The sequence below is a fragment of the Aspergillus tanneri genome (assembly GCF_003426965.1).
Source record: "Aspergillus tanneri strain NIH1004 chromosome Unknown AapTan_9_pilon_pilon_pilon, whole genome shotgun sequence".
Classification (NCBI taxonomy): Eukaryota; Fungi; Ascomycota; class Eurotiomycetes; order Eurotiales; family Aspergillaceae; genus Aspergillus; species Aspergillus tanneri.
Genome location: NW_022984636.1, coordinates 428,801 through 449,477, shown reverse-complemented (window position 1 = coordinate 449,477; position 20,677 = coordinate 428,801). Strand labels below are relative to the sequence as shown.

The 20,677-nt window shown below is 45.1% G+C and overlaps 6 protein-coding genes across 6 annotated transcripts; 1 reads left to right on the top strand and 5 right to left on the bottom strand.

The window, feature by feature from the left end:
* Window positions 1-2,225: 2,225 nt before the first annotated feature.
* On the top strand, window positions 2,226-2,996 carry ATNIH1004_011704 (uncharacterized protein; the record flags this gene model as incomplete). Its single annotated transcript, XM_033576266.1, has 2 exons — window positions 2,226-2,363; window positions 2,571-2,996. 2 exons carry the CDS (start codon window positions 2,226-2,228, stop codon window positions 2,994-2,996), a joined length of 564 nt encoding a protein of 187 aa, XP_033420930.1.
* Window positions 2,997-5,824: 2,828 nt separating this feature from the next.
* Window positions 5,825-7,335, bottom strand: ATNIH1004_011703 (uncharacterized protein; the record flags this gene model as incomplete). The annotated part of the gene is made up of 3 exons (XM_033576265.1): window positions 5,825-5,833; window positions 5,888-6,076; window positions 6,139-7,335. The coding sequence occupies 3 exons, from the start codon at window positions 7,333-7,335 to the stop codon at window positions 5,825-5,827; spliced, it is 1,395 nt and encodes a 464-aa protein (XP_033420929.1).
* Window positions 7,336-7,715: 380 nt separating this feature from the next.
* Window positions 7,716-8,576, bottom strand: ATNIH1004_011702 (uncharacterized protein; the record flags this gene model as incomplete). Its single annotated transcript, XM_033576264.1, has 1 exon — window positions 7,716-8,576. One exon carries the CDS (start codon window positions 8,574-8,576, stop codon window positions 7,716-7,718), a length of 861 nt encoding a protein of 286 aa, XP_033420928.1.
* A 677-nt stretch (window positions 8,577-9,253) lies between these two features.
* ATNIH1004_011701 (uncharacterized protein) lies at window positions 9,254-9,622 on the bottom strand (the record flags this gene model as incomplete). Its single annotated transcript, XM_033576263.1, has 1 exon — window positions 9,254-9,622. The coding sequence occupies one exon, from the start codon at window positions 9,620-9,622 to the stop codon at window positions 9,254-9,256; it is 369 nt and encodes a 122-aa protein (XP_033420927.1).
* Window positions 9,623-11,424: 1,802 nt separating this feature from the next.
* On the bottom strand, window positions 11,425-14,333 carry ATNIH1004_011700 (uncharacterized protein; the record flags this gene model as incomplete). Its single annotated transcript, XM_033576262.1, has 4 exons — window positions 11,425-12,504; window positions 12,566-12,696; window positions 13,526-13,855; window positions 14,039-14,333. The coding sequence occupies 4 exons, from the start codon at window positions 14,331-14,333 to the stop codon at window positions 11,425-11,427; spliced, it is 1,836 nt and encodes a 611-aa protein (XP_033420926.1).
* A 5,026-nt stretch (window positions 14,334-19,359) lies between these two features.
* ATNIH1004_011699 (uncharacterized protein) lies at window positions 19,360-20,476 on the bottom strand (the record flags this gene model as incomplete). Its single annotated transcript, XM_033576261.1, has 2 exons — window positions 19,360-20,270; window positions 20,362-20,476. 2 exons carry the CDS (start codon window positions 20,474-20,476, stop codon window positions 19,360-19,362), a joined length of 1,026 nt encoding a protein of 341 aa, XP_033420925.1.
* Window positions 20,477-20,677: the final 201 nt, after the last annotated feature.

The window sequence follows — 20,677 nt, the reverse complement described above, 5'->3', positions numbered from 1 at the left end:
GGAAACTAGCTGAGTAGAGGGAGGATTGAAGGTCTGGGAGGATCAAAGCGTACAAAGCGGTTATTAAGCCCTTGTCTGCATTAAAAGGATATAAACCAGCTCCTTTCCAGCCACTTTGCAGTATAGATTTGTTAAATACTATACTGCGAGTCTTCTGGTAGCATTGAATAAAACGCTCTTTCTTAATTGAGGCTGTGTCGTCCAAAAAGGCTAGAGGTATTTCCTTCCGATAGTGAGCTTTAACACTCGAAAACATACCAATATCAAAGAGGCTGAAGAACATGGGTTGTATAAGGTGGAAGAAATAAGAATTGAATATTATTTTTATGGCATTCCCATAAAAATTCAATGTGCTCATGGCTTCCGTGGCCATCTAATAGCAATAATCTGGTTTGACCGTCTGGTGGAGCTGTTTCCGGTAAAAAAATAGTTTTCAACTAGTTAAGAGCAATAGAATTTAATGTCCAGCCATTCTCTGATGTTGCATATAGCCAGTCTGGTATGGAGTTTGGTTGAAACCAGGTTGTTTGAAGAGACTTACCTTTAAAAATAACCAACGGCCGAAGATACCGGCCGAGTGGATTAATGGTCTCTTGACACCCACTCTTTATTTTCCGGCCCTTGAATAAGTGTATGCTTTTTTCCACTCTCTGCCACTACTGTAGAGTTTGTACAGATCCCAAGACCAATTCGATGCTCATCTATATTCGACATATTTTCTGGTTGTATGTAGTATTTGGTTGTTATCTCTTGGAAAAGCTTATAAAAAGTACGGATATGTTCTGGTCTGGTTCCTGTATGCGGCTTGATAGTATCCTTCGGCCTATATAGCTTTGAACGCGCGGATTCAGTTTTTTAAAGCTAGAGAGCCAGTCTTTTCCTAACGGTGCAGTGTCGCCATTGATGCGGAGGATTCGGAGGGCAATTTCACGCATACGGGTGATGCTAGGAGGAAATCCTTGTTTGTCCTAGCTTATAATCCAATCAGCAAGAAAGCTCTCTTGAACTGGAGTCGAACACTGCGAAGCTTGATGAGCAATGGTCTTGTGAAGTACACCCTCATCCGGCCATGAAGGCTGGAGAGGGGTAGGTTATATATAGCCTTGAAGCGGCTCGTAGAGATGGAGTTCTTTTATATCTGAAATCTTCAATAGCTGCTTGAATAGTTCTCTCGCGATCGTCCATATTAAGGCGTTTGGTGGTGTGGTAGGTGGTTGTTTTGAAAAAGTGGGATGCGACGCGGTGTTCGGGATCTACAGGTGATCGGGATGTAGGTGGCCGAACTTATCCCTTGGCTGTAAGAATAAGGAACGGCGTTCGTGGGGACAGTTGCTTTCGGCGAGCTTATGCTGGACAGTTGGGATGGCGGTATCCAGGGGGCCAAAAGGTGTATGCGCCCCCGGATGTGCTGGGGAATCCTCAAGGCCGTTGCCAATACGTAAATGGCGCCCGCAGAGTGGGAAGAGTGGAGAACTTCTTTACTTTCAGATAATTGCATAGAATGGCAACATCGTCTACCGAGTATCAGTACTCTTGCCTCTGCATATATGGATTGACAGTCATGGAATTGTGCTTACCAGGCCAGCTGAGAGGAGTATTTCCTCCATAATTTTGTCTATATTTTGTGCCTTGTTTCCTTCTAGGTTGAAGTCTTCAGTAGGAGTGCTGTGGACTACGATCCTAAACTGCGGGGGCTTTAAGAACTACTATACACCTCAGTGGCGCCTTGACTTGGTTGTTCAGCTAATTCCATATTTTTTGGTAATTTTCGTGTAATTTTCCTTTTCGCCTGCCTCCAGGCTTTCTATGTCTTCAAGAGCCGCTTCAATTTGACTTCATTTTGGTGGAGTTATAAAGATTTAAATCCCTATGTCAAAAAGTTCGTGGGGGCCAAAATCGGGTGTTTGGTGGTCCTGGGTATTTGGTGCGGTATACACAGTAGGTGGACTGTCGAATCTTACAAGATGCCCTTTGAAGGTTACGGTAACTCTTGGTAACAAGCTGTCGACCACATCGCTTTAACGTATTGACTAGTATTCAACTCCATAAGTAAATGACGGTCGGACTCTTTTAGTTATCTAGTGACTAGGATCTGACTAAGATCTAAATTAATCACTAATATCATATGAATTGACACGTAGTCCAGAGTTAGGATATAGTAAAAGGTAAGATCTTTAATCATTTTATCCAACAAGTAATAGATCGTCCACGGTCCATCCGGCTCAATGCCTTCGGAGGTTGGAGGTGCTGGGGGAGATGAGGGTACGCGGAACGACGCGTCCATATCAACGCGTCGGATGTTATCTTTGAAAACGCTGGGTGCACCACCTCGTCGTCAACTTGCCCGCTATGGAGTTAAGCCGGTGCATTATATCCAGGCCTCAAAAATATCCGCTCGAAAAATGGAAACGCGAAAGGAATCGATAGCTCTGGGCTCCATCAAATGATGCTCAGACTAGCTGAGGTTAACAAGATTCGTGAAACACCAGGTAGCCAACCAGCATAGACAAAGGGACATAGAAAGCTGCCGACATGAAGTGGAACCCTAGAAGATGCTCACTCAGCTACAGTCAGAAATAATTAAGGTGAAGCAAGCACTGGCAAGGACTTATGAAGAATCACAAGTCACGAAGACAACATCCAGCGATGACAACGCGAATAGGCACAACCTGGACGAAGAAGTCCGGCATGGCTTGGAAACGATGCGCAAGGATATTACTGAGCGCAAGGAAAGCATTAGCCTTCAGCCACCCAACACTCTATTCAATCATGAGCAACCGCACGAGGCCAACCCTGGCGCAAGCTGGGCATCAATAGTTGATACTACCAAGGCGACTCCAAACCCTAAGAATACAACACGGGCAAAACCTGATCTACCTATAATTACTTTGGATACCCATCATGTCGATCATCAGCTGAAGGAGTCTTTCCGGGAGTCTTTCCGAGAGCCGGTGGAGCTCCGAGGACTGAAGTCACATAGTCAGAGAGAATGTTAAAATCCGAGGTATAAAACTAGTGCCTGGGGATGCAGTCAAGGTTTTTTTAAGCGAAACTGAAGAGGTGGTGCGCCTGAGAGAAACATTATAACTGGCTGGAAGCCCTACAATGCGGGACGAACAATGGTTTCCTGTTGAGATACATGATGTCAGGAAAGCAGATGTTTTCGACGAGCAAGGGCAGCTACAAGTTGACTTTACCAGAACATTCAGCCAAGTGAATGAAGGTGCGCCGGTGAAGATAATCAGATGGCTAGGCAGGTGCAAACAACACAGCTCTGTGGTAGCTTTTCTTACTAAAGAAAGGGATGACTCGGCGCTGCTAATGCGCAAAATTATACAAATCCGCGGTGAAGTGGCACTCACGGATAATATATGTTATCGACGAGAAAGGCCACTGCGATGCCATAACTGCCAGCAGTATGGGCACAAAACAGCCAGGTGCATAAATTATACTTTTTGTGTGTGTGTGTGTGGAAGATGCTCAGCAGCACATACAACAGTCGAATGCGCTTCTAACACTGTAGGGTGCGCCAAGACAGATAAACACACCGCCACCAGTTCCTCCTGTGACAAATGGAAAGAAGAGATGGCCGAGATAAGTAACCATGGTTGAACAAAATCTCCAACCGCGTGCAGCTTGAGTATGAACTTTAAGCCAGTCCAAATACTCCAGGCCAACCTCCGAAAAGGGCGCGAGTTACAACTGAGCCTCCTAAAATGCCAGCTCTTCAAGAAACTACCACATACTAATAATATCCGAACTAACTAATGGAATTCAGAAGTTCCTATCCATAAGGAAGACATCAGTACTCCCAACATCAGACCACAAACCAGGCGGCAGCATGAGCGGATATTGAAGTATGGCCTGGGTAAACCGAACTGGACCAGAAACAACACAGATTACAGCAGTGCTAGTGCACTCAGAGCACCCTATTCTCGCTGTTTCGGTGTACATGCCACCACGTACTGGGAGTGAAGACATGCTTTATCTGACAGGAATATTTCAACTCGTCACAACTGTAATTCTTAATCTAAAGAGATAATATAATCACTAACTAGAGCTAATAGTAGTGGGCAACTTTAACCGGCACCATCGACCATGGGGTGGCAATGTTGCAATACCCCAAAGCCGCCATCGAGGCAAAAATGGGCCCAATTATACACTTCATGGCAGACATTGGCCTGGAGTGACTTTTACAACGAGGGACAATAACATTCGAAGCACGCACCGGGAGCTTAACTGTTAACTTGGTGCTAGCATCATTCAATGCCACGTCCACCCTGTGGAACAAGGGTCAGATCACCGGGCCATCCAGTCAATATTTAGAACCACTAATCCGGTTCTCCCAGCTTTGCAACCTCGGTGTCTCTTTCGCCTAACTAACTGGGACGAAGTCCAACAGGCACTGGCCCGTATCAGCGATACAATGGGCGATATTCAAAGTCATAGGGAGCTCGACATTCAACTTTAAACCTTGATCAGTGCGGTTACACGGGTGCTAAACTGTCTAGCTACTATGCCCAAGCCATTACATTACTGCAAGAGACGGTGGACAGCTGAGCTGAGGGAGCTACGCCACGAATAATCCCTGACTCGGAACCAGAGTACACGGGCTAGAAACTACGGCCTCCCCTGGCAGGACCTAGAGGAGCGGGCAATGGTCCTGCGTTAACAGCTCCACACGGCAACCCGAGACCAAAAGAGAAAATACTGGCAAAATTCCTTCAGGAGACAGACAATACCCGTCACCTCTGACCCATACTCCGCGGTATGGGGCATCCCGGGCTCACGGTTTTATGTGCTCAATCACACTTTACCCTCCATGGCCACGTTGAAGCTATTTATACCCTCCCTGGGCCATAATCAATACAATATAGTGGTTGACCATCATCTCCAGTCACCCAGCTACTATTTTCATCCGACCACTATTCTCTAGGCCCTCTGTTGTGGCCCTCTGTGCTACAGCGCCTTGCAGGTTCGGCTTTACCTGATTTACACTCTTCAACTCTTTCTAAGCGCCACTCCCGCGGCCTAATCTATCCTAGGTTTAGACCTGAATTGGAGTAATTTATGGCCTGTATGGAACGTAACATTACCGGAATTTCCGATGCTAGAACATGGTTTTGTACAGTACATACGCAAATTTAATGACCCAGTTCGTCAAAGAAGTGGTTCGACTTAAGCTAACTAGTAAATTTTTCAACATAAATCCAGTATAACATGTACAGAATATTGTAAAGTATCCTTGCATGGAAGGAGAAAGTGGCTACTAAACTTTGAAAGAGCCAACCTTCAATTTATGAATCACCTATTCAAGCGAGTTAACTGCTTAGTTAGGATCACTAGGTGGTTAACCACTAATCTACTCCTCCAGCTCAATTCGTCCGTTGCCAGCTTAATGGCGCAGACTACGGTGGCGCCAAATTAATCAATGTCTTGTAAGTCTTGACCTCCTGGCGTGGGGGAGGGTGTTCTGGAAGCGATAAGAAGGGGGTGATTTCCAATAAGTAAGTTTGCAGCTGACAGTCTCTGGGTGTAAGGTAGATTGATGAGCTCTTCACGGGGCGACTGAGCGATCATTATACCTGTAGGCCCCGGTGAAATTTCCTGCATATGTTGCAAACGTTCTATTTCAGTGGGCGCTGCTGGGGGTGTATGGTTTGGGGATGAATTATACTTATCCATCCAGTCGCTAAGAGCACAAGAGGAGGATCTGGTATCTGGGTGATTAGGCCCTAATACTTTGCTGCGCAACTCAGAACATTTTTCCATTAGAGCCAAAGCATATTGAAGCTTCCCTTGGGATTCCAAGGTATAGGCGAGGTTATTCATGCTGGTCAGAGTGTCAGGATGCTCAGCTCCCAGACTGTCTTCCTTGTCTCCATACTTGACCCCAGCTTCTCAGCTTATTCCATCGTCCCTGATTCCAGGTTGATGCCAGGTTCGCCATGCTGGTCAGAGTGTCAGGATGCTCAGCTCCCAGCACTGTCTTGCTTGTCTCCATGACTTGCACCTCCAGCTTCTCAGCTTTATTCCATCGTCCCTGATTCCAAAGGTTGATGCCAGGTTCGCCATGCTGGTTAGAGTGTCAGGATGCTTAGCTCCCAGCGCTGTTTTCCTTGTCTCCATGACTTTTACCTCCAGCTTCTCAGCTTCATTCCATCGTCCCTGATCCCAAAAGGTATAGGCGAGGTTATTCATGCTGGTCAGAGTGTCAGGATGCTCAGCTCCCAGTACTGTCTTCCTTGTCTCCATGACTTGCACCTCCAGCTTCTCAGCTTCATTCCATCGTCCCTGATTCCGGTAGGTTGATGCCAGGTTCGCCATGCTGGTCAGAGTGTCAGGATGCTTAGCTCCCAGCACTGTCTTGCTTGTCTCCATAACTTGCACCTCCAGCTTCTCAGCTTCATTCCATCGTCCCTGCTTCCGGTAGGTTGATGCCAGGTTTGCCATGCTGGTTAGAGTGGCAGGATGCTCAGCTCCCAGCACTGTCTTCCTTGTCTCCATGACTTGTACCGCCAGCTTCTCAGCTTCATTCCATCGTCCCTGATCCCAAAAGGTTGATGCCAGGTTCGCCATGCTGGTCAGAGTAGAGGGATGCTCAGCTCCCAGTACTGTCTTCCTTGTCTCCATGACTTGCACCTCCAGCTTCTCAGCTTCATTCCATCGTCCCTGATTCCGGTAGGTTGATGCCAGGTTTGCCATGCTGGTCAGAGTGTCAGGATGCTTAGCTCCCAGCACTGTCTTGCTTGTCTCCATGACTTTTACCTCCAGCTTCTCAGCTTCATTCCATCGTCCCTGATTCCAAAAGGTTGATGCCAGGTTCGCCATGCTGGTCAGAGTGTCAGGATGCTCAGCTCCCAGCCCTGTCTTGCTTGTCTCCATGACTTGCACCTCCAGCTTCTCAGCTTCATTCCATCGTCCCTGATTCCGGTAGGTTGATGCCAGGTTCGCCATGTTGGTCAGAGTGGCAGGGTGCTCAGCTCCCAGCACTGTCTTGCTTGTCTCCATGACTTGCACCTCCAGCTTCTCAGCTTCATTCCATCGTCCCTGATTCCGGTAGGTTGATGCCAGGTTCGCCATGCTGGTCAGAGTGTCAGGATGCTTAGCTCCCAGCACTGTGTTGCTTGTCTCCATAACTTGCACCTCCAGCTTCTCAGCTTCATTCCATCGTCCCTGATTCCGGTAGGTTGATGCCAGGTTTGCCATGCTGGTCAGAGTGTCAGGATGCTTAGCTCCCAGCACTGTTTTCCTTGTCTCCATAACTTGCACCTCCAGCTTCTCAGCTTCATTCCATCGTCCCTGATTCCGGTAGGTTGATGCCAGGTTTGCCATGCTGGTTAGAGTGGAAGGGTGTTCTGGACCATCTTTCTCCTGATTAATCCTCATCAGCTCGTTGTATAGTGCCTCTGATTCTTGGTATCTTCCATCACTAGCAAGGCAATCTGCAATCTTTTTAACCAAATCGATGTATTGTTCCTGTTGTATAATAAATTCATTTTCATGCACAAGTGCCAAAGCATGAGGAAGGTATTCTCGCCAAAGTCCTCGATTAGTATAGTGATTATGTGGAAATATCTTCTGTATACGATCAGCCACTCTTTGGATCCAGTGACTAAACAGTCCATTCTTTCTAAGCCAGTTCCGGGTTGCAATATGCACAAGTCTGTGCATATTTATATCCATGTTCTGGCTGTTGGTGAATGAGTACGCATTCAGAAGCCCCAAAGCGTCAAGTCTTTGTTTCCTGGATGCTTGGAGAGGAAGAAGGGACTGGGGAATATTTTTTGATCAATACAGGCCATAAAAGATAGATAGTCTGCTGCTAATTGATCTTGATGCTGAATCTGTCTAAATGATACTAACCAGGTACTGATCACAGGGTTCTGGATATCCTTATAGCGTCCTGGATCCCTAAAGTCTTCACTAAGGAGTTCCACAGTATCTTGTTCCTGCTCTTGGAGAAGTGCAAGGTAGGTAGACAAATTTATACCGTTTTCGATAATATATGCTGCTGCCTGTGTAATTGCCAAAGGTAGAAAGGCTAGTTGCTCTAAAAGAGTAGCTGATATCGTACTATCTTTAAGCAAGTCTTTATTTTCCAATGTTCTTTCTAGAATTTTTAGTGCGGTTTCTCTATCCACGTCTGGAATTGGAACAGTGTTGAAAGGTGCCAGCTTCATGGCGAGTTTTCGGTTTCGGGTAGTGAATAGAATACGGCCTTGTCCACCCTCAGGTAGAAGATCCTCAAGGGCCAGAGCTGTGTCACTAGCTGTTAACCACATCTCGGTATCATCCGCATTATCAAAAATTAAAAGCCACTTTCCTGCACGCTTGGAGGTGAGGTATATCTTGATCTGTTCTTTAACCTCTGATGCCTTCACGTCACCAAGTTCGAGTGTCTGTGCAATGTTTAAGAATGTCTGCTCAATAATTGCATGGCTTGTACATGGAATCCAGAAAATTAAGCACTCCTTATCTTGGTCACGTATGCGGTGTGCTATCTCTAGGGCCACTTGTGTCTTTCCGACCCCTCCTAAACCAGTGATTGCAATCCTTCTGGGCCCATCTTGCATTGTGATTAATCCTTCTAGCTTCCTAATTTCATTCTGGCGACCAACAAAGTTCGGGTTCCTTCCTAGCGTAACCACCCAGTGCCGCACTCTACTGCACTTTAGCAGGCCGCAGTCTGTGCGGGGGACAGGCACGACTGATAACAACATTTTTGTATATGCAGCGGCTGTCAAAGCTGCATATCCTTGCCACTGTTTTTGCTTATGGGAGTCGCAATAGTCGCATATCCCTCGGATTACAAGCGTCGGAAGCCCGTCCATAAGGCCTGCTGCCTCCATCTCAAAGCAGAGTATCCCATGCTGTTGAGCTAGATAGTCTCGTGTTTCCGAGTCCTTTATTACTTGATCTCCCGATGCAATCAGCCCATAATGGATATAAGGTGACCTGGTACCACGCATTTGTCGTTTAACTAATTGTTCTTTATCACACTTTTCACAGCTATCTTCATTGTCTGCATGGTGGTAGGAGGAATGGAAAAGAAAATCTGTCTGCTCTTGTGGAGGCGAAAATCTTTCCTTTAAATTAGGGTTTTGTTCCAGTACTTCTTGCACTATCATTAAATAGTATCCTCTCTTCTCGTATTCGGGTTGCTTCAAGTTGAGCCATATGCGTTAAGAGGGTCTGTGGGGTTTGTTTAAGGCCGTTGGCTAAATTGCCACCTTGAATCGCCTTGCCATAATCATATGTACACCCCACTATACTTTCCATCCGGCTTGCTGATCACCACATCACCTAACCGAATGTCATTGCTTGTGCTTGGGACACCTCCTCCAATTCCTACCATCAGTCCAAATTGGATCCGCGGAAAAGTTGAAACCACATGAGACACGACAGTTGCAGCCGATATTGTTCCATATACACCTGTTGGTAGGCAAGCAACGACAATATAATGGCCGTTCAATTCACCAAGCACATACGCGTTCGGATCAGTGGGCAGTTTAGGTAAGGGATTATGGATTCTATCCAGCATGACCCTCGCTGCCGCCATCTCCAGCGGCAAGGCGCATATCCACGCGATTGCGTAGTCATCGTTCGTTAAAGAGGTCATGGTGAATCAAAAAAAGCAACATGATAAAACAAGTCAAGCCCAGGTATCCCGATAATGACTTTTCAAATGTGAAAACAATTTTATTGTGGGCAGGAGAATGCAAAGCACTGATTATCAGGCTGGGGAAAGAGGGGTAACAGCTACGTGTTCCTGCAAGGCTGCGAACTCAACCCACAGTCGCCTAGCTACGGGCATACACGTTATTATTAATTGGAGTCAATAGGAATCCATACCGGGAGTATACCTATATATTTTTTGGACATACAACTTTATTCAGAACTTGATTTCTTATTCCAACAAATCTTTCTTGGGGAGAATGTCTGGTATTAATTCCTGACTCACGTGCCGTAACAGGAATTACTATTATCCGAAGGTTGCCTATTCCTGCCAGCTGGCTTGCTAATTCCATGGATTCTCATCCAACATCTGGCCCGCCAGGCAACCATTCCCCGCGAGTGTTAGGGCCTCTGAGGATTATCTATTCTTCTACTGTTCCTATGGCACCAAATCTTCCACCATGGAAACGAAAACTTATTCAGGATATGATAAATAATACGTCACTGACCACGAATGAGATAGCATATGAAGCCAAATGCACCAGGCAAACTGTGAGTAGCATTCGCTCGAATTTAGAATGCTTTAGCGAAGTTGAAGCCCCGCCAAAACAGGTAGGCCCGCAGCGAAGCATCACCCCTTTGATGCTAGAATATCTCTGTAGACACCTGCGCGAACGACCCCACCTCTATTTGGATGAAATGGCATCCTTTCTTCAGCAACATTTTAATGTATCTGTCTCCCGAGCACCATCAGCAGAGCGCTTACTGAGAAAGGCTGGTCAAAAAAGGTAATTCGACAGATATCAAACCGACGCAATGCGGATTTGCGAGATTTCTACCTCTATAAATTGTCTCAATTTCAGTCGTATCACCTTGTATATGTGGACGAGTCTGGATGTGACAAGCGGGCGGACGTCGGCGGACTGGTTGGTCTCCACTTGGGGTAACACCGGTCCAACTCTCCGAGTTCCAGCGAGGGCAACGGTATCATATCTTACCGGCATATGCTCAGGATGGCATTGTCCTCTCCAGGATCTACCAGGGGTCAACCGATGCCGCCGTGTTCGAGGACTTTATCGAACAACTGCTCCATCATTGTGGTAGATGGCCAGCTGCAAAGTCTGTCTTAGTAATGGATAATGCCTCTTTTCATCATTCTGAGAGGATCAGACAATTGTGTCGGGATGCAGGAGTAAAGTTGTGTACCTGCCACCCTACTCGCCTGATTTAAACCCGATTGAGGAGTTTTTCTTGAGCTCAAGAGCTTTATTAAGCGAAGCTGGCAGCTCTACGTGGACAGCCCTGGCCGAAATTTCCAGGGCTTTCTTCAGTGGTGTGTTGGCGTTGTAGGTGCACGGGAGCAAAGTGCCGCAGGCATTTCCGGCATGCTGGCTTAACAATTAACGAGATGCAATCATCTGCTATAGCTGTCTAGTTGGCTTAGTGACGAAAGACGCACTCATGTGGCATAGGAGGCATGCTCAACTGAAGTACAACTTATAATAGAAATAGATTTATAACGAGAAGACGCAACTTTGATTCGAATCCAAATAAGATAAATTTGAACGTAAAACCAGCCAAATAATAAACCTAGCAAGAAAGAAAATGATGCTTGGAATGTACAGTATTATATAAGCCGGCGATATCAATCGAACTCGGAGTAATCCATCTGCTCTTTACAAATTTCAGCCCATTCAATAATGTCATCAACGAAACGATGGGCCGTGCCTATTTTCACCTCTCTCTCTATGAAAAAAAGTTTGGATCTGGGCGATTAAGGATCTGTTGCAAATCAAGGCCATTCTTGAGTGCCACTTGACACGCTTTCCGGTAATCATTCTTAAGGTCATAGTCATCCACTTTTGACGCATGCCACTCGCTGTAGTTCCTGACCGCTACATCTCGAGGCCCAGCAATATCAAGACGTTTGCACCGTGATGTGCTTGAAGGTGGTGTATCTGGAACTGCAGCCTGCGTCGTGGCTGGAATGGATGATAGCGCTTGCGCAGGCAAAACAATGTTAATTGGAGAGCAAGTGCCCCCATGTGCTAACGAACCTTTATCCTTAGATTTTGTCTTCAAGACCTTTTCCTCTGCCTTCAGCTGTTCATGGAACCAATCAGGAATGTCATTTTCGGTACGCAAGATACCACCACCATTAACAAAATCAATGAGACTTGAGAGGTGATGCTGAGTCAGCGGGAAGTGCTTTTGGGACACAGGGTCCTCAAAGCAGTGCACTCCTTGCTTACAGGCCTTATCACGACAACGCATTAGTTGATAGACCTGCCGCCAAGAACTAGACAAGCCAGAGGTGCGTTCGGCATTTAGCTGGTCCTCCTTCTCCACTTGCATCCTTTGGGTCGCTGATGATCCTCTTTTATCTCCCTTTTTTTGACATGATCGACTGTCCCCAAGATAATAGAATGTAATAATCAGCCTAAGTTTCTTCCCAGCACGGAACAAATCGCCCCAGTCCAGCAGCTGATCCTCTACGAGGGACCAATTAATATTGGTCTTCTCAAACCGCTTAGTAAGATTATGTTCAGAACGGTCGTTGATTGCAACAGTTATTGCAGTGTCATCAGGACGAACACGCTGGTCACGAGAAAATTTCTGCCCAACAACCCTTTCTAGTTTTGGGTTGAGGAATTTGTCCCAGTAGGCACTGGGAGCTAACACCAAGTTTTGCTCCGTATCGCTTACTACAACCCGCTTATTTAATGCAAGCTTCCACTCAATAGAGTAGTGAATACAGATGGGTGGCTGCTCATCATATGCTCTTTCCTCCTCCCAGTCATCCAGCCCTAGCAAGGGAAGCCTAGCCTGTATTTGGGATGGGGTGGAGTAGCGCACATATGGGCCGCCGTGGTGAGAGCTAATATACTAAAGTTCGAAGGTGAGGTTGGTGTTCCGTGGAAACCCCGGGGGTGGGGGCATCCCATGTTGGAACGTTCATATGGAGAAGCTTCTCGGGGGAGAAGGGATTGGCCATGATCGCCTGCGAACCACGGTACGCTATTGAGCCTCATCATATTAGCATCTCCATATTCTTTCGGGTGGCACCAGCAACCAGTTACATTACGAGGATTGCCAGTAGGGTGTAGGATCTCGGTGTATATGCAGGCTAAGCGCCTTGTACGACGGAACATTCAGCCAACGGAATGCACTAGACAAGCAAGCCTAATATCGTATTTATCAAGGCAGCAATTCCTTCCAAAATGAATACGAGAAAAATCAAGAAAATCAGTTCCTCTTGAAGGTGCCAAAGTCTTGGTTATCACACCTATTCCAGAGGTGTTTGAAGAGACAAGAAGATGACACCTGGCCAGTCTGTGCGGGCACACTCTTTGTCTCTTTGTTGATGTTTTGTCTGGTTTGCAGGGAACATTCTAGATAGGGAAGGCAAAATGTAATTTCAAAAATTGAAATTTCATGAAATCTGGCCTCCTGAAATGAAATCAAAATCTGTGAAATTGAAATTGAAATTAAGCTAATCCAAAATAGGCAATATTAAAGGTCATGTGCTTTGTTACCAGAAGCTCCGATCCTCTGCTGTTGAGTAGGTTGTTGATAATGGTCCGCCACCCCATGAGACCATTCAGACTGACGCTTTACTCCGCTACCAGTACCACTACTTATTTCAATACCATGGATTTCGCCCGTTCTGATAGAAGCTGAAGGCCTGGGACATGTTAAAAGGGGATTTGGTACAGATTTTGTCTCAGTATGCGAATTCGAAAGCTGGGGGGACTTGAGGCTGAATTTAACACGGAATTCAGTCTTGAATTTAATGCAGAAACAAGTGCCGGGTTTGTTGCAGTTGAAGCTGAATTTAATGCAGAACTTAATACTGCAATAAGTGCTGGATTCGACGCTGGTTCTGGTGCTGGATTTGGTACTGGGTTCGGCACAGGGTCCGGTGGAATATCCTCCTCAGAGTCTGAAGTATCAAGCACCTCTAATAGATAGTCCTGCACCTGCTTACGCTGCAGTATTCTTTCTATCTCCTGATCTTCCTCCTCAAGAAGCATCTCTTGGGTAACGGTAGGTGGCGAGTCTGCACGAAATTGTCGTTTGTTAATCTGTATATAAAGTAGCTTCTCAACTCGGTGAGATTCAAGCCGATTCCGGATCTTTGTATGCTGCAGATTCATCTGTGAAAATGCTCTCTCAGCTGCAGCAGAATTAGCAACAGTATTACACAGACGGCGAGCAAAAGGAGCAAGAGTAGGAGCAAATTCTGCCTAAATTAATATAGGTAAGTATCTTGCTTAATAGCATATAGCTTTAACTTACTGCCTCAAGCCAAAAGAGAGCTGGTGTTCTTGCTTCCCAACAAGAGGAATTATAAAAGCACCTGTTCTTTGCCGGAATGCCAGAAATTCATGCCATGCAGTAGATCTTCCATCTTCGCTTTGAAGTGGTCGTAAAGCACCTTCAATATGGCGTCGTGCGCTCTCATCAAGTTTGCCAGGAACTCTTGCTGGATCAAGATGATACGCTACCCAGTGAAGTGGCTCTAGTTGACGTAGCATTCGAGTCTGCCAACCAGTGCCATCTAGATAAGAATAAAAATCATCTTTAAAGGATGTCTGAGCAGCAAGCGTCCGCAGAGTCTCATGGAGGGTTAACCACCGCTGCGTTACCTCCATGATTGATGAATTTTGGGCCTCAGATTCCTTCTGAGCAATATGCAGAGGCTTAAGGATTTTTATTAACTCCTTTAGCTCCCACCAAAAGGCATGAGATTTAGTTGTTCTAATCACCTCTTTCCCTTTTATGGTAGAAGCAGCAGGAGTAATAAGAGCCCACTCACAAACTGCTTCCTGGCAATCATAAAGAGAAGTAAGCATGCCATATTGAGTACCCCATCGGGTAATAACTGCTGCAATTAAAGCCTTTCGATGGCCCCATTTCTCAATCTGCTTTGCTTGCAGCCTTGCATATTCAAGAGGAGATTGGTGAAAGAACACCACAACTTCAAGAGCTGATTTAAAACCCCTTTTACTTTAGGGATCTTAGAAGCATTAGGATCAAGAATATCCTTCATAATCAGCTGTAGACCATGAGAGTCACAGGGAATCATAAAGGCATGCTTAAGCTCTGGTTTCTCTGACAAAATTTGCCATACTGCCTTCATAACACAGCAGGTATCCGTTGAAATGGAATTAATCCTCTTCCAGTCAACAACTTTATCAAGCTCCAAGAGAATATTATGGAGCCTTTCCAAAATCCATTCACTAATTGTAGCAGCATCAAGCGTCTTATCTTCCATGTCATGTAGATGAAGAAACCATGATTTTGTGGGTGTTGTAATAGTCATAGCAATAACCCGTTGAGAACGTATATTTGTTGTCTCATCTACAGAGATATTTAGAAACTGACTTCTCTGTAGCTCCTTCCGAACTTTCCCTTGTATCTCGATATATGATTCCTCCAGTAAGTCATCAGCGATTCGATGGCGGGATGGGATTTGGTATACGGGATTTAGAGCATGAATAAGATCTTGCATCTCTTGTTGCTCGAAAAGGCTAAAGGGCCTGCCTCCTGTAAAACACACCTGAGCTAGTAAGCGATCAATACTTCTACTTGGTTTAGAGGTAGGGAAGCTTAATGGTTTCTGTCTCTTTCCAGGAGTATTCTCGGGGTCCATAAGAGCCTGCGCGCTGCTACATTTCTTCACGTGCTCGCACTGGCGTGTAGTGTTTTTCGCTCGAACTTTGAAGCACCCAAGGCATTTTACTTGCGGGACCTAGCCAAAATTAATAAAGCGTACGTGTGGACGTGGGTGTACAGTCACCTTTGTGCTGCCCCTTACTACTTCAAAGCACTTCTGAAGCTCGATCTCGGTGTAATGGATCTTGTCAGGAGAATCTTCAGCCATGCTGATGTTGATAATATTACTAGTTTAAAATCCTCCCCGTCAATATATATATATTGGTAATGGTTGCTACCAGTGACACTAGGCATTTTAGATAAGTGTTAGATTATATGGGGGTATGAAGTTGTTGTATTCAGAAGGATTCTCTGCCCAACCCCTCTATGAGGAGTATTGGGTATATATATTCACATGATGTCCCAATATGGACTAGCTTTATTCTGACACACCCCCCTCAGGTTCCAAAACATCCTTTGAACCTGAACTTGAAGCTATTCCCATATTCATTCTCCACACAGAATATCATCAAATTCATCAAAATGTCGATGATTTTCATCCTCCCCTTTTGTCCTCTGCCTAGATATGTCAACTAGACCAAGCTGCTTCACAAATAGCTCGAATTTCTCCCTTGGAAGCGCCTTGGTGAGTCCATCTGCCAACATCTTGTTGGTGGGGCAATATTCAATTTGGATCCTTCCTGACTCTGCCTCTTGCCTTAGCCAGTGATTATGGATGTCCACATGACGAAGCCGTGTTTGCAGTCGGTTGATGTCCTCATTAACAAGTCGGATTGTCTGCATATTATCACATAGAATGTGAACTTGATGATTATCCAGGTGAAGTTGCAGATCCCTTAGAAGTCTCTCCATAAACATCCCTTCCCTCGCTGCTTGCGATAATGCTAATAGCTCTGCTTCAGTTGACATGTTGTCACAGTTGCCTGCTTATTCGCTCTCCATCCCACGGTCCCTCCGAATAGTTGAATAATATACCCTTGCGAACTTCTTCTGTCCTTGTTGTCTGCGAAGGATGCATCACTATATAGGATATAATTATCTCCACCCCCAGCTGCAGAGCTAGATCTTGAGTCCTTTTTTTAGGTACTTAAGCACCTGATCTGCTGCTTTGTGGTGTTCCGGACTTGGGTTGGTGAGGAATTGGGATAGCTTTGATACTGCAAAAGCTATATCTGGACGAGTCACAACTGCAGCATACATTAAGGAACCAATCTTTCGTTGATATCGGTGGATGCTTTGATAGCTTGCTGCACTCGAATATAGAGATAACTTCTCTTGAGTCATTGGAATAAGGATATAACCTTTTGGCTCTGACTCTGAAAGGTTAGCAATCTTATCTATATATGAGGACTGACTTAGCCATATTAGATGCCTCTTTCTATCCCGGATTATTTCTATCCCTAGAAACCATTTCAGTTTATCGCCTCCAGTCATCTTATACTGGTTTTGAAGCCTTTGGATAATTTCTTCCATTTTCTTCTTGCTTTCCTTTCTAAAAGCGCAGACAATATCATCCACATAGAAGAATATAAGGATATCTCCTTTGGCTAGGCAACATGGCTCATGTGGGATAGATTTAAATCCTAGATCTTGAAGGCTCTTTGTGAACAATCTTTGCCACAGAACTGGGGACTGCTTTAGTCCAAAGAGGGCTTTCTTTAGCTTTAGCAGTCTTCCAGGCACTCTATAACCAGGAGGCATCCGCATAAAGACATCCTCATCCACATCTGCATTAACAAATGCATTTGTGATATCATATTGAATTAATTCAAGATCAAAACGGGCCGCAAGAGACATCAAAGTCCTAAATGATCGAATAGCTAATGTCGCTGCATATAGATCATCTGTACGGTCCTTTTGTTGATCTCCACGGACAACTAGTCGAGCCTTGCACTTTTGAAATCTGCCGTGCTTGTCGAATTTATACACATACACCCATTTGCAATCTAGGACTTGTTTGCCTAAGCAGGTGGATCTTCGTATCTCTTCCCAGGTCCTCATATCTCTATGACCTTTGAGATGATCCTCTTCTGCTTGTTTAAACAGAGATCCTAGTGGATGATCTTCCAGGTCTCTATGCCATACTGGTTCTGGAGGCAAATTCCGACGGTGTATTTTGGATAGGCCACCTGGGCATCTCTGGAGTCGTTCCAATGTTGCTTTGCTGATCGTCTTTTCTTTATGTCTTCGAACAGGTTGAATAAGTCGTCCTGCTAGGAATGTTGCCTTCCACGTCCGCAGATGTCTTGATAATTTCGGAGTTGCTGGTGGGCTAGTGGATTCACTGCAAAATGCCGATGCAAATAATGACGCTGGATTGAATGAAGCTTCTGGTGTTTCCGGAGGTGTTGGATAAGTATCTTGCTCCTTTTCTTGCTGGTTTGATTCTGGAATATCTGCAAGATAATCAATTGAATCAAAGTGTCCATTAGACAAAGAATCCTCTGCCATCTCCATTGGCAAGCTTTGAAGCTCAATATTCTCCACCATTTGATTAAACTCCTTTAAGGGAACTTGTCGAAATTCATCCTGCATGGTGGCTAAGGTCTTAGCTATGTCACCAGAGAATTGTTCTTCTTCATTGAAAATTACATCCCTTGTCCGAATAACCTTATTCAACCGAGGCAACCAGATTCGATAGATATTAGTGGAGTCATATCCAACTAGATATCCTATCCATGCCTTTGGATTAAATCTCTGCAGTCTTTTCTCCTTTTTCTGAGCTTCAGGAGTCATTGCAAAGGCCTTGCATCCATAAACTTTAGATGCGCTTGCTAGGCTTTCTATCCTCCACTACAACACCTTCGCTGTGTGCAATATAGGTATGGAACCTATCAACAGGAGTTTTCCAATTGGCTTGATAATAAGGTGTTCGGTTGAATAGGTAAACTGCTGCTCGTACCACTTCTGGCCATAGAAACGCAGGCAATTTAGCACCTTCCCGCATAGCTCTAGCCTTATCCTTTATTACACCCCCTGAGCGTTCTGCACCTCCATTTTGTGATTGCGTATTAGGCGCAGAAGGCTCAACCTTGATGCCTTTCGAAAGGATATAGTGGTAGACTTGGAGTTTTCTGGTAACTATCTCATTATCACACTCAATTACCTTAGGCATGATGTTGTACTGATGTTTTAGAGTCCTAAATAGGTCCTCTAATGCCTTGATAATTGCCTCCGCGGTGCGATTTTGAAAATAATAGTCCCAGATAATGCCAGACCACCTGTCTGTCACCAACATAAGGCTTTTAAAGTCTTGATATCCTTGTTCAAAGTCATGAAAGTCAATTGCCAGTTGCAATCCAGGTCCTTCTTTTATTCCTCGGGGAAAACGTTGAATCTGACGCTTTATTTTGGCTATTCCGCAAGCATCACATTCTACTGTCGTCGGACCCCGGATCCTAGCACCTTTTGAAGCATTAACTAGGTGCTCTATTGCTTGCGGTCCTGGGTGCCCCAGGCGGAGATGCCATTTCTTAGCATCTGCTCGCACTGACTTCGAACTCTGATGTGAAGATCTGGTAGCGAATGTTGCATGTGTTGATACCGGGATATATTCAAGGACAAATTGATCATGTCGATCCTCCAGGTAAGCGATTGGAAACCCCTTTATAGTGCGAATAACATTCTGACCAGGTTGATTGTCCCACCATAGATTCATTCGATGGAGTTGCCTCAAAGACACTAGGTTACACGCCATATTAGGACAGTAAGCAAACATATACAGGCGTAGTTTTGTTTTCCGTTCCTTCGAGTTAATATTAATGCTGACATTGCCGTATCCTTTAATAGAGACTTTTGAATCTCCTGCCCATACAAAATCTCCGGGTGCCGCTGGCTGGTATCGATCGAATCGAGAGAACTGGTTGAATATATGGATAGTCGTGCCGGAGTCAAGGATTGCAGAGTTCTTGAGAGGATATGTGGACGGAAGCAAGATAAAAGAAGTAGGTATTCTCCCTACTTCTTTACTAGAAAGGAAGGAGATGCTGGTTCCTTTTCTAGTCATTCTTGAGCCTTTTGCTTTATTTCTTCTTCCACCTGCTTGGCAAAGCTTTGATCATCCTTTAGTGACAGATTTACCAACCTTCTAACTTCAGAACGCTCCTGATATCCTTCTGGGGCCTTCCTAGGGAATAAATAAAAGCAATCCTTCCAATTATGCCATTGTCCGCAAGCTCTGCAGGCCTTTGCCGGTCTTGATGATCCCGGATTGTTCCTCTTGAACTCCTTCGGTGATCCACGGCTTTCGGTCCTCTGCTTCCGCTTTCGGGACCTCCTAGTATCTGGTGCGGGTGCCTTATCTTCGTCACTATCTCTGCCATGAGTTCCAGAGATAGAGGCATCACTACCTTCGTCTTGAGTTCCAAAGGTAGGACCGAATGATCCCTTGGCAATCTTGCCTTGAGGTAATCCCATTCGATTCATGCTATCACGGAAGTCCTGCGCGACCATTCTAAAGGAGAGGCTTTCTTCTTGAATGTCTTGCTTCTTATTTATCCAATAAGATTCTACCCAGTGAGGATTCAAAGATCGCACTGCATTTAGAAAGTCTTTAATCCAATCAGTTAAGGAAGTAGCAACTGCAATCTTTGCCTTTATCCCCTTCTGCATGGCTAACTCCCAATTGTTTATCCAGGTGTTGATGTCCCTGGGCTTTGGAGTCTTGATGGCCTTTTGATAAGCTTCTCGAGCCAGTTCTTTGACTCTAAACTCATCAACTCCAACATTCTTCTTTAGGTTGTCATACCAGTCGTTCAAGGAATCAGAAGGAATGCAGCAGAATTCATAGACTTGTGGTGATACAGTCTTTTGAATCCATTCTCTAATCTTATTTAACTCCGCTTTCTGTTTGTTGTACTCCTCCAGTTTGGTTCGATAAATTGTCCAAGCCAACTGATATTCCGCATGGGACCCTGTGGAGGCATTTCGGGTGCTATTAGCAGGTGGAGGAAGATAATCCTCTTCGTTAGGCATTCTAGGCTTTGGTAAGATCCTCTCCGTCACCTGAAATAATATCCCAAATATCCTTGCCTCTAGCTAGGCCTTCAAACTGCGTCTGCCACTGCATCCAGTCCTCCTGTGTGTTGAGGCGAATGGTGCTGTCTTGAATGGTTGACATAGCGAAATAGGGTTAATATAGATATAGATATATATCTATCTATATATGAGTGCTCTTTTAACAAATGAGACTCTTAATTGTTAGATTATATGGGGGGTATGAAGTTGTTGTATTCAGAAGGATTCTCTGCCCAACCCCTCTATGAGGAGTATTGGGTATATATATTCACATGATGTCCCAATATGGACTAGCTTTATTCTG